The sequence below is a fragment of the Equus przewalskii genome, chromosome 5, assembly GCF_037783145.1.
Source record: "Equus przewalskii isolate Varuska chromosome 5, EquPr2, whole genome shotgun sequence".
Lineage (NCBI taxonomy): Eukaryota > Metazoa > Chordata > Mammalia > Perissodactyla > Equidae > Equus > Equus przewalskii.
The window spans coordinates 74,495,406-74,512,778 of NC_091835.1; the positions used below are offsets into that span (position 1 = coordinate 74,495,406).

The 17,373-nt window shown below is 41.1% G+C and overlaps 1 protein-coding gene across 1 annotated transcript in view; it reads right to left on the reverse strand.

Moving 5' to 3' along the window:
* Positions 1-328: 328 nt before the first annotated feature.
* SARNP (SAP domain containing ribonucleoprotein) overlaps positions 329-17,373 on the reverse strand; it is a 41,425-nt gene continuing 24,380 nt past the window's right edge. Inside the window, exons 10-11 of the mRNA XM_008534193.2 lie at positions 2,848-2,937; positions 329-624 (exon numbers count right to left, since the gene is read on the reverse strand). Coding sequence (XP_008532415.1) covers positions 583-624; positions 2,848-2,937 — 132 coding nt within the window. The 3' untranslated portion in view covers positions 329-582. The remainder of the gene's footprint in view (positions 625-2,847; positions 2,938-17,373) is intronic.

Consider the following 17,373-nt stretch of genomic DNA (forward strand, 5'->3'; position numbering starts at 1 on the left):
GATCATTAGCCTTTATATATCTATCTTTTGCACCTCCTAAAACCCAGTGTTCTCCCTATTTTATCCCAGTGGATCATGCCAACTTTCTGAAGCAAAGATTCAGGGTGAAACTTGGCCTCTACATGGAGGATAAAGAGGTAAAGGATGCCTGTGAGTATGAGAGAAGGGAATAAATAGGCTTAAAGGGATAGACTCAATCGTTTTCCTTGTTCTCTCTTCTAGAGGATAAAGGCATTATGGCTAATGCCCTGTAACATTTGCCCCTGAAGCTCCCCTTATCTGGTCTAATCTGGCTCTAAGAACTCAAAGGAGCACCTAATAAAACACATTGTTCTCTTTTCTATTTTTTTTATTAACAAGCAAAATAATAATTAAAAAAACAACAACACAACAATAACAACCTTGAAGTTGAACAGCAATATGTCAAATTGCTGCTGGAGTTCATGGATGTACCTGGGGTACATGCTCCCTCACTGCCAGGCAGGACCTAGGCACATGACTGTGCATTTAGGTATGTATGTGACCAAGAGGAGTCAGAGAGATGGAAACCACTGAAGAACAGAAAGCATCAAGAGCTTTTCATCAGGCAATCCCAAAGCGCTCTGCTCTTTTCCTCTTCTTTGCCTGTAAGGAAGAAGCAAGAAGAAAAAAATTAGATTACAAGATAGCAGTGGCCTGGGTTCCTGGCTGCTTTAATCCAAACTCACATGGACTGTCACAAGGTCCAAGAAGGAGGGAAGGCCCAGGCTTTAGCTTGGCAGCCAGAGATTTCATTCCTGAATCTCTCTAGTTATCCGGTTAGAGCTGAGAAGTTTGGTAGGAAAGGAGGGTGAGGAAGGAAGAAGACTGTGCGGAGTGGGGGATGAGGGGAAGAGAAAGAGGAGAATAGTGGTAGAAAATGGAAAGATTCCTGAAGGAAAGAAGGCCACTCAGCCCTACCGCAAGTTAGTCTAGAAACAAAAGACTCTTAACAGGCTGGGGAAAGTCTTCTAGTCAGTGGTAAGATGAGAGATTTCAGAGGACAAAGCATTGACCAATGCTATTTCATAGAGAAAGTAAGCGGGATGCTCTTCTGGGTAGTCAAGCCCAAGCAGCAGCTTTTAATAGGCCTCCAAATCCACAGAGAGGCACATAAACCTTCAATGCTAACAGAATAAATGGAGTGGGGTGCCCCTAACGCGGATCTCTGAAGGGAGGCAACATTGGAGAGAGGGCACAAAATGGGAAGGGGGGAGAGGAAGACCTTTTTGTTCTGGGAGTGACTCACAAAACACCATTGAGTCCTTTATCCTCACTCCAACCACTGCCCCCAGCAAAGAAGAGACTTTTTCATTCCATTCACACAGGAGGTTTAATTCAGAATAAAAAGAAAAGATGAGTGCATACAACCTCAGCCCACTCCACCTGGATTACTGACACAATTCTTTGGAGTTGAATAAAAGTCATCTGGTTCATGTAAATTCCATCAGGCCCAGAAGTTACTACTCCCTTACATACACATACACTGACCCTGCCTTAAAAAGCCACTATTCCTTGCCACCCAACAAAATCCTCATCTGCCTTATCTTGGAGAGGCCAAATGTTCCAACTTAGTGAGCATGCCTGATTTAACAAGTTTCCTTGGCAAAGAGGGAGTAATTTTAACTAGAATTAAAACAAGCCTATGTTTATTTCTAGCTCATCCTGACAAGTCAGTAAGTAAGCAGATACTTACTTCCAACAGGTAATGCTTTATTCTAAATTAGTAGCACAAAGAATACAAACTCTTCTAGTTTTTTCCTAGTGGAGAGTGTAAACTGATCAGATTCTAAAATTTCCAGGGTTTATTTACAAGACTGACTCTGATATTTATTCATAAAGAGACTTTACAAGATTTTGAGAGTGTGTGAAGTAATAGGTTTTCAGAGGCTATCTCCAGAGGTAAATGGAAAGAAGTAAATTTGGATTAAATGGAAGAAAGAACATTCCAAATTCCTCACCATCCAAGAAGTTTCTATAATTCTAAACATACTCACTATTTCAACTGTTCTTTATGTACACTTCAGGTGACACACGGTCTCCATTACAGGTACTCTCAAATCAGCAAACCAATATTGTCTGCCAACGGTCTGAGTAGTCTGCCAATGCTCAGAGTCTCAGTGAATGCGAATTACTCTAGGGGAAGCTGGGATATGGATGAACACAAGCCTTACAGGAAATAGGGAAAAAAAGCCACCCTCTCATTTTGAGAAACTATTTGTAAATAAAGTGGTAAGAACAAGAAGTCTCATTTGAGTCCACTGTCCTATCCCAGAGGGGAGTTAGGCACAACTATACTTGTGTCTGGTTTGGACAAGGCCGTCATTAAATGATCAAAGAAATATGCCTAGCAGATGACCAGAGACATTGTTACCTACTGAATACTTATGACAGGCATTGTGTCAAGCATTTTACACAGACTCATCCCTTTTCACATAGAATCATTTCATGCTCAAAGTATCACTTAGAGGTAGATATTATTATCTCCACTTCCCAGATGATGAAACTGAGGCTCAGAAAAGTACCATAACTTCTAAGTAACATGGCAATACTAAGTGGTAGAGCTACTTTTCAAATCCAAGCTTATCTGATTCCAAACCTTATGCTCTTTCTTACTAAGCTAATCAGTTAGTTCTAACAGTGAATTAAGTATACTGATGGAATTCAGTGTGGCCACTTTATTCAAAAAACAGGTATCAAGCAAAGGACAAAAGATCTTGTCATTTGGGCACTTAAGAAGTAGGCCAGGGAAAGAAGTGTTTCTCCACTTAGGTCATTTACCCCCATTTCCCTTCAAGGGCTCTATGAAGCGTTTTAGGTATATTTTACCTCTGTATCCTCTGTGGTTCCTGTTCCAGCTGAACTTGTAACAATCCCAAATCGCTCCTTCCTCTTTTTCAGCTTCTCATCATCTTCAGACTGTTCAGGGACAAAGAAAAGGGTTGAAACAAGCTAGCCTCCATTCACAAGGTAAAATGGGAATGAAATTATAATTTATTGGTCACAGTATGCCAGCCAACCTTGTACCAAGAACTAAGGCTCACACAAACAGAAAAAACAGATAGGAAACTGAATAAGCTAGCATACAGCATGTTGTCCCCAGAATACCTAAAAACTTAATTTTAAGTCAGGCCTCGATACTCACACGACAAAAAACTGTAAGAAATACCCATAAAACAAATTTCTGTACTGAAGAAATTTTTGTAGTTCAGAGATAAGGAAAACTGAGGCTTTGGTGAATAATACCTGCAGAGAACAGGTTGGTAGAAGGCACCCAAACTCCTAGCTGAACATTACTTACAAGTTTCATTTACTTGCCAAGGAAAGGAAGGGGAAAGGGGCCAGAGAGGTGTTTCTGAAGAACTTAGAAAGAAAGCCAAGCATTATGAACACCCAAGCAAAGTTACAGAAGGCTCTGAATAGTCTGAAATGATTTTAAAATAAGAATAAGGTGAGTCAGGGGGCTGGCCCCGTGGCCGAGCGGTTAAGTTCGCGCGCTCCGCTGCAGGCGGCCCAGTGTTTCGTTGGTTTGAATCCTGGGCGCGGACATGACACTGCTCATCAAACCACGCTGAGGCAGCGTCCCACATGCCACAACTAGAAGGATCCACAACAAAGAATATACAACTATGTACCGGGGGGCTTTGGGGAGGAAAAAATTAAAAAAAAAATCTTAAAAAAAAAAAAAAAAAAAAAGAATAAGGTGAGTCAGGCACGGCAGTTAAGTGCGCACATTCCGATTCAGCAGCCTGGGGTTTGCCGGTTCAGATCCCAGGTGCGGACATGGCACTGCTCAGCACACCATGCTGTGGTGGGCATCCCACATATAAAGTAGAGGATGATGGGCATGGATGTTAGCTCAGGGCCAGTCTTCCTCAGCAAAACGGGGAGGATTGGCAGCAGTTAGCTCAGGGCTAATCTTCCTCAAATAATAATAATAATAATAATGTGAGTTAAGTAAACAGCTGCAGTCATCTCTCTAAGAGAGAGAAGCTCTGGACCCTTTCCAAGCATCCAAGAGATTCATGATGTCTGTCCTTAACTGGAGAGAGTATTTCAGCTTACTGTGAGTTGGAGGTGGCCATTCTCCTATAGCTGTTTTAAAGACTAAGCTACTGTTCACACCCAACACTGTTCAATGTAAAAGTCTCACGTATATTCCCATCAGACCTAAACCCTGCCACTTTATCCCACTTTACCAGTTATTTTCTCTTCGTCCATGTTCCCCCTATACCCAGTCACCAGTAATCAAAAGCCCAGTTCTAGGATTAGTAAACACCTAAAATCAGGTGGGCTCCATGGGTCTTTTTTCCTCCCAGAAAGATTATTCTACAACTTGGCACATCTAAACAAAGATCCTAGCCTCTCATATAGCTCAAGAGACCCTCTACTCCATGCACACATAACCACCCTCACCATGGGCCAGGACCGTTTCTTTGACTTTATTTACAAAAGGTAACCAACATAAAGTCAGGTCAAAAGAGTTCAAACAAACTTGAGTGAGATTTTGTGTGGTGCTCCTGAGCTGGATTGGTTTTTGTTTTTTTTTCTTTTTTGAGGAAGATTAGCCCTGGGCTAACTACTGCCAATCCTCCTCTTTCTGCTGAGGAAGACTGGCCCTGAGCTAACATCCACAACCATCTTCCTCTACTTTATATGTGGGGCGCCTACCACAGCATGGCTTTTGCCAAGCGGTGTCATGTCCGCACCCAGGATCCGAACCGGCAAACCCCGGGCTAGCGAAAAGCAGAACGTGTGAACTTAACCGCTGCGCCACCAGGCCAGCCCCTGGACTGTTTTTAAACCCAAGGAGTTCATATTCCTGCAGTCTATGCCTCAAAAACCACAGAGTCAAAAGGAAAGTCAATCAAAGTCAAGAGACCTACAGAAACACAGGAATTTTTTAATCCTTCTACTCTCAACCCCAACCAGGGAGTTGCCTTTGTTCCTACAACCACAGGAGCCACCTCTTGGGCTGAAAGCAGGGCCGCTATGCAGCTTTCTGTGTTCAACTTGTTTAACTAGTGCAGCTCTCTGAACACAGTGGGCTGGACAACTTTCTTGGTCTTACTTTGGCTCCTTCAAATTGAGAAACATGTTCATTTTCTGCCCTTCGCTGCATCTGCCTTCCAGTAAGTAAGAAAGGAACTAGGAAAGGCTGGTGGCTATAAAGGATTGAAAAACCCCTACACATAACTTATCACTTATTCATAGTATACTACTAGAACAGAATATTGCCTACATAGTTTTTCTGCCTTTTTCATAACCACCAGCAAATCCACAGTGGGCACATAAATAATGTAATCTAAACTACTATAAACTGTTGAGCCAGGTTCCAAGAAAACAAGTATTCTTATCTTTAATAATCATAAAATAATGATGATAATATTATAGCCACTAACATTTGAAAGCTTACTATGCGCCAAGTACTGTATGAAATTCTTTACATGCAGTATCTCGTTTATTTCTTATAACAATCTTAAACATAGTAGGTACTATCACTAAATTAATTTCATAAATAAGAAAACTGAGGCTTAGCGAGATTAAGTAACTTGCTGAAAGTAGCATAAATGGTCTCAGAAATAGTAAATGGCAGAGCCAGGAATGGAACCCAGGACATTTTACTCAAGAACCCACTTTCCTAACTTTACCATCTCCTCAGGTATCTCACATAAGCATTTCTTTGGAAGAACAGTAGCAGAATGGAAGAAGTACTTTGCCAAGGGAAGAACTAGGACGCTTAGCTAAAAGTAGTCGTGAACTACTTCAATCACTTCCACATCACTCAAATAACTTGGGTCAATACTAGGATCTCAACCCCTTTCTACCAAACCATATACCTCCGCTTTATACCTCAATAGGGATCTAGGGAAAGGATTCCGGTTAGTAATCTTACACTAAAGATTTTCTCGATTGAATTTGTTTCTAATTTTGGCCAACTGGCTATTCCATCTGTTAAACTGTAATAAAAGAATTAGGAGGGATTCCAATGAACACAGGCCTCACTATATTTTTCCTTACCAAAGTCACTAGGAAAAGTTTTCTTCACTTTGTCTACCACCACACTAAGATAAAAGTGAGTAAGGAACATAAATGGAGACTTCAAAATGAGAACCTCTACAGAATACTCTAGATGAAATAACTCTAATTCACTAAGTCTCCAGGCCAAGCAAGAAACAGTTTTAGGAGGAATAAAAGGAGCATCCCATTTCCTTCCTGAGGAGAGGCAGGACTAGACCATATCTTGCTGAACTATCACTACATACTTTTTTTCATTCCATTCAGTGTCTCAGGCATACTTCAAGTTCAAATCACAGAGAGGAAGATGCTATTCCTGAAACCCAACCATTCTCTCAGCACAAACACTGTGGCCACTCCCTTCACAAATCTCATCACAAAGCCTATGCCCATGTGGAATGTGGGATAGCTTTTCCTCTGGTTCTCTATTTTGCTACATCCTAAAATGAGGAGTTTGACTTCTAAACTAAATTTCCTGACCTCAAAGGTGAGGAAAGAACACAGAGGAAAAGAAGAGAAAGGGATATACTTCTCTAGCCACTAAGGTTAGTATCAGAGATGTCCCCATAAGCTTCCTTTTTAAATTAGATCTCTGGTGCCTCTCCTGGAGATCCAGGCAGAGCATCTGCTCCAAATCTAGCAGGGGCTCTAGGGGAAAAAAAACAATACAGATTCTCCCCACCTCCCACCCCCTGCAAACAGCCTGCCCATCCCTCACCCGCAGAGACCAGTGAGGGTTTTATTTTGTGCATGCCCGCCCTTCCCTCCCCACCCAGCACTCCTCAGCTCCTCTCCTAAAGCTTCTTTCCTCCTTGCCCTGCAGGGAAAGTGCACAACAGGCCCAGTAAATCAACACGGTTCTAATGATCTCTCTCACTTGACCCTTCTAGCGTGACGGTGTCGCATGGAAACAAACGTACAATAAACTTCACTCCATCTTTAGCTCCTTGCTGACAGGTTTTGATTCATGGGATGGTGAGACCCATCTGAGGAAAATTACCTCGATCAAAACGCATCTCTCTCTGCATTCATCAGGCCAATGCTCCCTCAGGCCATGCTCAAGTGCACAAATGGGGTTATGCATCTGCAGGCAGCACTGACCCCTCTAGCTCAGTGTTATATGCATTTGCAAACCTTCCCTTCTTCATCCCTCCCCAACTTCCTTCCCACAAACTTTCGGCCATTAACAAATCTTTCTTCTTCCCATGCATGCTCCTGTATGGGAAGGACACTGTTGGAATCTGAAGTGCCCTTATTTCCTATCAAGTGAAAACTCCTCAAAACACACAACTTGCCTTCCAAATCAGAGGAGAAACCTGCCCTCACTAAGTAAACACAGGCAGCGGATGCTCAGATTACCTGCAGACTTCACTTAGCCCATGCTCTCACTCAAGCTTTCAACAGCAAGCCAACTAACAGACTGATGCCCATAATTTCAGCATACATAATCTCCATGCCTTGTTTTTCTTTTTTAAAGCGCACTGATAAAATGAGAAAGAACTGTATGGAAGAGGAGAGAGCCCATACAAAAAACACAGGACAGAAAGCATGAAGTATATTTAATAAAGCCAAATATCCCCATGAATCACCATCACTGCATTTTCTATCATGGAATAAGGTAGTTCCAAACTGAGCCCTTCAGAAGACATCTTCCACTTTTCAAAATTCACTTTTCTCCTTTTTTCCCTTTCATATTTGGAAAATCCTCAGGCAATGTAAAGAAAATGATACCTGCTGAGGGAAAAGACTGAGACATTCAAGGCTCCCCCAAGGTATATATTACATGTGTGACAGTGCTTAGTACCTAGGAACTGTCATATAGGTATTCAATAAATATTAGCTATAATTTTTATTGCAACATTCCTTCTGGTACTTGAAACAAAGCCTAAGACCACCAACAAAATTTTGAAGCTAACGATGCATTCGTTCTTCTTCTACATTGGAAGTGAAGTCACCTAAAGCTGGTAAGAATCAGACCCATTACCAAGGCAACAAGGAAATTCCCTTTAGCTCAAGACAAATGAGCATTTGGACAGACGACTAAATTTACAGTTAAAGTGCGGCAGAAAAGTAATAGGACAAACCACTCTTCTCCGCCAGGTACTATTAACCATCTTCTCTTTCTGGGACCCTAAAAAAATTTATGCGGCCAGATATTACTGATTTCATCATCCCTAATAATTAATGACTACAAAAAAAGACATCTATACAAGGTAATATCTGAGGGAACTGAGCAAGGATTCAATCTCTCACTGTAGACCAATCCCAAGTACTCTCAAGGCCCTTGAGGAATTGCTTTCACTGAATTACATGACATCAGTTTCTATCAACATTTTCAATAACACTGAAACCATGTAATTAATCCATTCATCCACTAGTCATTCAAATAACCACTGAGTGTCTACTTTGGGTCAGGCACTATTCTGGCAGTGAGAATAGAGAAAGGAATAAGACAAAGATCCTTAACCTCATGGGGCTTATGAATTCACAATTGAGTTACTGTAAAAATGTATACCATTGTTCACTACATTACTGTTTTATGAGGACCCATAGGGAAATTTTCTTTCTGGACCCCAGACCCAAAATAATTATGCTTTTGCTGAGCAACTTGTTAGTTTTTACCTTTTTTTTTTTTTAAAGATTTTATTTTTTTACTTTTTCTCCCCAAAGCCCCCCCCCCCGGTACATAGTAGTATATTCTTTGTTGTGGTATGTGGGACGCTGCCTCAGCGTGGTGTGATGAGCAGTGCCATGTCCGCGCCCAGGATTCGAACCAACGAAACACTGGGCCGCCTGCAGCGGAGCGCGCAAACCCAACCACTCGGCCAAACCTTGAGTGAGAGCATGGGCTAAAAAACCAGCCCTAGTTTTTACCTTTTGAACCTTGTGAATCACTGTAAACAGCACAACTGTGTTTTCCTCCTTCTACTGACTGCTATGAAGCTTGGAGCCAAATGTGTGTGGCCTGTCTCTGACAAATGGTTTTGAAAATATTTCTATTAGAAAGGAGAGGCCAAGAGCACTGAAGGTGAAACAGAAACAGGAGATCCAGAGACAGAGCTCCAAGACCTAGATCCTGAGGTAGAAGCTTAGAAGACGAGATGAAGTGCACTTAGTTACAGAGTTGCTGCTGGTCCCCTAAGAACTCATTCCCCTCTGGGCTGGTCCCATGGTGTTCAGTGTGGTCTGCTTCAGCAGCCCAGGTTCACGGGTTCAGATCCCAGGCGTGGACCTACACTACTTGTCAGTCATGCTGTGGCAGCAACCCACAGATAAAATGGAGGAAGATGACAAGAATGTTAGCTCAGGGCTAATCTTCCTCAATCAAAAAAAGGACTGGCAACAGGTGTTAGCTCAGGGCTAATCTTCCAAAGCCAAAAAGAAAGAAAAAGAAAAGGAAAGGAAAAAAAAAAACCTTATTCCTCTCTACATACAACAGGATTAATTAAAGAATACATCAGTGCCCCAAGAAAGAAAAAAAGAGGGGAAGGAGATACCAGGTTATAACTAGAAATTTTAAATTAAGGGCTCTTGTCAATGGTTTCCATGGCACATACACTATAGCCAGGAATTAAATCCCAAATGGAAGATCAGCTGCAACAATTCGTAGACTGAATATCATAGGTGCTTCCTAAAGTGACTGCCTTTTTTTACAGCAAAGAGTAGTATCAAAGATAAGATCTTTACCCAAAATGCAGTTCTAGCTTTATCATCTTCCAAACTCAACTTGCATCTTCAAGATTCAAATTCAAAAGAATATTTTTCAAAACTTACCAGTTTTATTCTGAATACAACAAAGAATACTGCTCCAAGCTTAGTGTGCTAGGGTTATTTGCTCTGCCAAAAGGAGTCCGCTTTGATTTAATTAGCGCCCCATGGGCTGTGTGTTAAAAGCATTCACCTCTTCAATCTTATTACGAGCGCCACTCTGGATCATAAAGAGAAACTAGGAGAAACAAAAACAGTGACCCAAATGTAACCCAAGCTTATTTAAGGAATTTGAACTCAGTAATTCCCAAAACACAAAGCAAGAGTATTTACTGAATTCAAATGAGAGATATCCTTACTATTCTAAGAGGAGACCAAAACAACGAACCAAGCCAGGCATTTTTCCTGGTCAGTGCGACAAGCTCACTCACTCATCATCCCTCCTTTCACCATGTATGAGAAGCAGAAATTCCAATCTATTCAGTCAGCGATATCCTTACAAGTTACAAAGGGGCACTTCAGGGAAGCTCAGGTACTGCTGTGAGTTGGAGCTGGCCAATCTCCTACAGCTGTTTTAAAGACTGAGCTATTGTTCACATCCAACACTGTACAATGTGAGTCTCATATATATTCCCATCAGGACCTAAACCCTGCCACTTTATTTACCCCACTTTAACAGTTCTCAGAAGTCTTTTCCTTGGAGCGACAGAAGAGAGGATGACAGTGAGCTAAGATGGTCACATTTTACAAAAATAACAAATACCTGTCCCCTTTTGTAAATGAATTACCATACTATGATGTTAACAGTTCTCAGCCCAATCTGATTTTCCAAGGGAATGTAAGGTAATAGTGAGGCAAAAAGGAAAAGAGGGAGCATTATGGTCACTTTCCTGACTCTCACTGCCACGTGACTGATGGCAGGATGAAAAGCAGAGCCTGGGGGCTTTCAGGCGATGGTAGATTAATAATGACATGGCCTTGACTTCCCAGAGGTAAAGGTTATGAAACACTCCAGGGTAAGTGGGCTTCCAATTTCATACTCTCAGGGTGAATGACAGCAACTGATGGTTTTTCTCTCAGAAACACTTCAATGCTTAAACACACAGCTGTCACCTCCCTGCCCCAGTTTCTGAACATCATCTGAACATGTTTATTCCTGAGTCTTTATCCCAACCAAACCACAGAATATGGGGTGGTCCTAAAAACCAACACACAGAGCCTAAGAAGCAATATTTAACGGCCAAAGACTGGACCTGCAAAGGGTACACCATCGTAGCACATACACAGTAGAGATACTTCCACACTCCCACACATATACACATAAGACACCTCCCGATACAACCACCTTACCTCTTCTCAACAATCTTTCAACAGTGAAATTAGAATCAGTTTTCTAGTACCAGAAAGGTGCCAGGAACTTTAAAGCTACATCAGAAAGCGAGACCACCAGGAACTGTATCTCCTCTTATCCTTAGAGGATTTGAAGCTCCCAAACACAGCTCAGAACCAAACACTCTTCTGAGTTACTAGCTCCCATCACTTTTTCTTTCTCTTGTCCAAATCAAGCTGTTTCCCCAACCCCCACTTCCTCTCCAACCCCAGAGGAGGTCGTTTCGGTCTTGCTCTAGCCGATTGTAGGACAAAGCAAGGCAGGTGGAGGAAATGAAGGCTTCACACTTGAGACCCCCGGAAACCAAGTTTCTATTAAAAGTCCCCACCTCCTTCCCTTAAAAGCCAGGAAGCTGCTGCTTTTAAGGATAAGCGATGCAGAGGTTGGCAGAAACATCAAGAAGTCAGCAGAGGGAAGCTAAAAACTTTTGAGGGGAGGTGAAAGCTATCTTAGCCAAAATACATAAAGAATGAAGGACAACAGTTACCTGAGCAATGAGAAATTTACAATGAGCATCAGGAAAACAGATTCTTTTCACCTGTAATATTTTAAATTGCATATTTCTGGGTTCACCCCAACCTAATAACTCTGAATCTCAAAAGGAACCGCCTGGGAGCTTTATTTTAAAAAGGGTCCCCTAGCAACGCTTATGTGCAGCTATAGTTGAGAACAACTGCAAACAGCTTTGAGAAAAGTATAAACCAAAAAATATCTATCTATCTATCTATTTTTTTCCTCATCAAATCCAAATAAGGCTGCTACTCCACTCCAATTTCCTCCAAAAGGCATTAGGGGCCTTCCAAAAATGCTTGCGCTTCCTACAAACAGGGTATCTCAGCTGTAGGGATGTGAACAACAAATGAAAGCTATGAAGGAATCACAGCTGGCTCTAAGGAACACACCTGTCTTGCTGCCTTCCTAGAATTCAAACAGAGGGACAGAGAGACTCTTTCACCCAACAAATTCAATACAGGAAGGACATGCCAAAACAAGACCAGGGAACACCCTCAGGTATGTGGGGGAAAGACGGAGGCAATAGGTTCAAGCACACAAAGGTATTTTTTTCTACAGAACTGATACAGATGAAGAGGGGGAATATTAGTAAAGTGAAGAACAGACAGGTTTTGTCTAAAGGCTCATGTGTTTTGCTTGTTCATTTAGAGTGCTAAAGAGGTCCATCACATAAGGCCTCATCTTATAACTGTTCATTTCCAGTTGCTCTTCCTTCTCAATCATCTTATACCTAAGCATGAGCATGGAAGTAAAAATCCAATAACCGTCTCCTCTACTCTATACCTCAATAAACTCCTCACTCAACAAATATTTTCTAAAATCCAGACACCAAGAATTTCAAACATAACCTCCCTCTCAATAACACATCTTCACTGCTGGGGATTTAAAAGGTCAATATTTGATATGAACTCCAATGTGGCACACCCTGAAAATATATTTCTATTTCTGTCCTAAGAATCTGCTCTGGGGATGAGAAGGCAGGATTTGGTTAAAATACTATTTTTAAAAACGTGAGAAAAGAGTAGCAAAGGAAAGAGAGGGGAGGAAAGGAGTTAATATTTTCTAGCTCTTAACAAGAGACCTCAGATTTTATTAAAAATAGGGCCTTAGCTAGTTTGCAAAGCACCAAGTATCCCCCTATACCTCATCCCCACCTCCATCTCCAAAATACTATAGGATTTTATCTGACCTGCTTCAGCTATCAGACATGAAAAGCAACTTGGCTATTTTGGTGAGTACATAAGAAAATGAACTATCATATAATCATTAAACCTTACTTGAACCCATATGTACTTTTAAAAATAAAATGCTACCTCCCCTTATCGACATCAGCCCAAAGAACAGTATTTACTCAAGTGTTAGCCTCTCAAGTAGTAGTAAAATACATCTCAAACATTCCTATACTGCTACAACTCTCACATCATGAGGAGCCTTTGAACACCGAAATTTCCTACCCACCACCCCAAAAAAACCACACCAAAACCAAAAACACCCCACACTTTTTCCTTCCATATAGATTGCGAAGACTGAGTAGACTTGGGATTCAGAGGGTTAGCTCACATTTCACCATAGCCAGGGAGAGTATCTGGGAGTGATCAGACAGATAATTGCTCTGCTTAGAAAAGCCAGGGCAGCTACTGGTCACCCCAAAATTAGACATACGACTAGACATACAATCTGATATAATGTGTTTTACAGGTAGATTTTAAAAATTATTTATCTCATGTACTAAGAACAGCACTTTTTTTTTAAACTGATACTCAGAGAATGGTCCCACCCCAAGAACTTGGCTGGCAAAAACTGAAGGTATTTAAAAGTAAAACAGACTCAACAGAATCCAGCATTCCCCTCCTTTTCCAAGCTGTGTTTACTCTTGGGGCAAAGACTACACGGGGACCACAGAGAGGTATAAAACTTGTTTTTTATCAAAGTCATCAGTTCTGACATGTTAGAGGAAGGAATGCACAGACATTAGTGGGGGTGGGGTACCGAGCAGGGGAGACAGAAAAGAGAGTGAGTTTTCCCTTACTACAAACTTTCTTACCTCTAGTTCTTTGGATTCAAACTCACTGAATGAAATCAGAGATAGAAAAATAAAATGAAAAGGTATAAGATCCTAGTGGTCTTAATCATACACTTCAGGGAAGTATAACTATCAGAAACTTCTCAAAGATCCAATTTATAGTCAACAGGGCAAAACACCAGCATAAATGCTGACATAGCATCAAAAATTTCATCTTGCTTCCCCAAATGTTTAAAGCCTTTCTTCTTAAAGTGTTCAATTTATATTCCTAACATTTCTTATCCAATTTTTTCCTCATATATAGCTAGGTAAAAAGTCTATGTTTGAGGGTTAGGGTGTAGTGGGAGGGCAGAAGAAGTTGAGCAAAAAAACCCTGACTCCTATTTCTCTAGTTAAAATTAGAATAGATTTTCAAGAGCCATGGGCAGGAGAGAGAAAAATTCCATTCTGCCTCTTTGCTCTTCCAAATTCCTATAGCCAAGTGGTTCAACAGCAGTTGAATGGCAAACATAATGACATCATTGATTGGAACCATAATAGAAGGGAGTGAGAAGAGCGGGTGGGGGGAAAGTGGGAAGGGAGGGAGGTGAAGATGTATTTGTGTTACAGACAAAAGACAAGTTCTGTTCCTCAGCAGGGACAAATGAAGAACCAGATGAGGGGATAAACTGAGGTCAGAGAGTTTCCCCTATTGTTTCCTCTTTAAACAGCTCCTTCACCACTCCCTCAATGTTTGTTCCAACGGGCGGGTGTAGAAACAGCAGTATATGTGTTTTATCTTGGAAGGGGAGAGGCAGAAGAAAAAAATGCCAAATATTTACTTTCAAATTATTATGAATTAGAAAGGGATTTAAAGGAATGGTTAAATTTTGGTTGGGCCCTAAAATGCTCCAAGAAATGGTGAAGACTATGTGGGGTTGGGTCTTGGCTTTTCCTGAAATTCATACTCTTTGATAGCCATGCTCAATTGCTATCTCTGTCTACTACATATATAACCCATTCTTATCTTCTTTTCTTGTTGGTTAATGTAAGTTAAAAGAATATAATTTTTCAAGTGGAAGAAGCATTTTTGGGAAAAATGACAATCTAGGATGAAGGGAAGGGAAATTCCCCCGAAAGCCCTCGATCAATGAAATACAATGACTAAGAGGATCTACACTGAAGTTTTTCCATGTATAATCCTACTATCTGCATTTTTCTTGGTCTCATGGGACCCCATGAGAAAGGGGCATAGAGATTAAGTGCTGCACTTGGCCTAGGTACTGCTACTTGAGTATATTTGGATGGAAAAGAACCCAAATCTACTCAGCAGGCTACCTTTCCAACTTATCCTGAGGTCTATATCTTCTACCACTACCCCTTAAAAAAATATTCTAACAAACTCCTTATGGTTCCTCAGGTTCTTACAGTTCCATGTTGGCAATGTCCTATGCATGGCCCCACAGTTCTTCCTTTGGAAAAGGTTTGTATACACATACCTAAACTCTCTAACAAATCCCAATTACAGACCCTCTGAGAAGGCTGGTGACCAACTTCTAAATCCACAGCATGAACTTCCTTCTCTCCACATTCTAACAGTTAACCTCTATACCAAAACTCACTACTGAAGGGGAGGAACAAACAAATATTTCTTCATTTATTTCAGATGGTGGAAGGGAATCTAGATAGAATCAACAGGCTTTCCAGAATAGAGTGAATGGAGACCAGCCTGCCATCAGTTAGCCATAACAAAATTTGTATGCTAAGAGACATTGGTGTCCTGCTGTGCTTGGACTTGACATTTTGTCTCAGCTTCCTTTCTGCTATCTCAACACATTCATTAACAAGCTCCTCAAAAACAAGGCAAGTCCAATATCTCTCTCACTCTGAAGTGGTTCATCCCCAATCAACGGCAAGGAAAAATATATAATTATACAAAAGGCTCACGAAACTAATCACTGCAGCGACCCAAGAATCTTCTAGCTATCAGGCTCAACAACAAGAAGATGGTCAGTGGAGGAATATTTAGTTTGTTTTCAACCTTTTTATAGTCTGACACTGTAACACAGACCACAACCATCAGGGAAGAAAACTGTCAAAAATTACAAACCTTGGAAAAGTAGCCTTCAGGGGTTACAGGCTTTAAAACAACTCATGATGACAGTTACTTATATGAAAAGCTACAAGTAGGGAAAACCCAGCAATATTCTAGTAGAGAAGTTAGGAAGATGTACTAAGGTCAATAGCAATACAAATGCCTGTATTTTCTACTACTAATCAAGACTCGAGAAGCAGTAACACATGCCCCTCACATTCTCAGGGAGGGAGAAGAGTATAAACCACACCCAGTTTTCTGCTTAGTGCCTAGGCCTTTTTTTTTTTTTTTTTCCAATACTTAACCTAGCTGGATTTCCTGTAACTTCCTGAAATACCAAGTTTCACTTTCCCAGATGTGCCAACACTGAGGGTGGGGGGGAAGCTCACCCAAATAAGCTACATTAGTTAACACTACAATTCTAAGCCCAGACTTAGTTTTTTACCAAAACTAATGTCCTATGGCCATCACATATTAACTGAGCTGGTTTCCTATCTAGTGCCTCTATCCGTCTCTCATTCCTTTCAGAGATGAGTTTCCTACGTGCCAGGCCAAGTCCTGTCCTTCGCCAACAGGACTGACTCAAATACTACTTCTCTTGGGAGGCATGAAAAACTAACTTGACACAGAAAAAAAACGACCAGTCAAGCACAAGACTGAAAACCTAGCTGGTGATCAATCAGAACCAACCAGGCAGAGGTTATTTATCTGGGTTTTGTTTTGTTTGAGGGGGTGGGAGGTTTCTCAGCCCACAGTCACCATTAGGTTTATATGAGAAAAGGCATGCCATTCTATCCTCAAAAAGTCCAAAGAGTTGCAGGGGACAATTTACAGCCTCTCGTGTAAAAAATGTCTATAAATGCCAGTGCCATTCTTTGCCCTGTCACTTCCCATTATCCTAAACCAACAAGATTCTATTCACTAAGACTTGAGCTGGAAACATGAACGGACAAGTCCTTCTTGGGCAAGGGGAAAGGGGGAAGATGATTGAGCGGGGGAGGGATGCCAGATTTCTTTAAGTTTCTGTATACTGCCCAATGTGTATAGTATACTAGTGGAGCTGAAAACTGAAATATATGAGCAGTCATGCAAAAGTCAGCTTAGGAAGAACAGCAGAAATTTGGTATGTTCCTATTTGTAATATGCTCATATTAATATAAATCTAAAATATGAAGAGGAAATGATCAGATTGTGACAGTTAAAAAAATTAATCAGTCATAAACATTAATGATCCATGGCTCACTTCCTCTCACACACTTTCTCTGTTTATCATATACACTGGTCTGTAGTGGAATCTACCAAAGATAAATCAGCAAGCAATCAGGGCTTTAAGCTGGATCAAGCAAACACAAACCTTGTACAACAGAGATGACAGGAAGTAGGTTTCTCATTGCCCTTTTTAGGATACTAGAATTAAGAAGACGTAACTCCACGCTACCTACTAACCTCCACTATTTGCACCATATGTAACTGAATGAGATCTGTGCCTAGATAATTGTAAAACTTAAAGACAGGCAACCAAATTATATAGGAGGAAGCTGTATTGGAACCCAGGATCATAGGATGAGAGAGACAGAAGTGTGCTGATCTGGCTGTTCCATAAATACAAACTTAATCATGTCACTAACC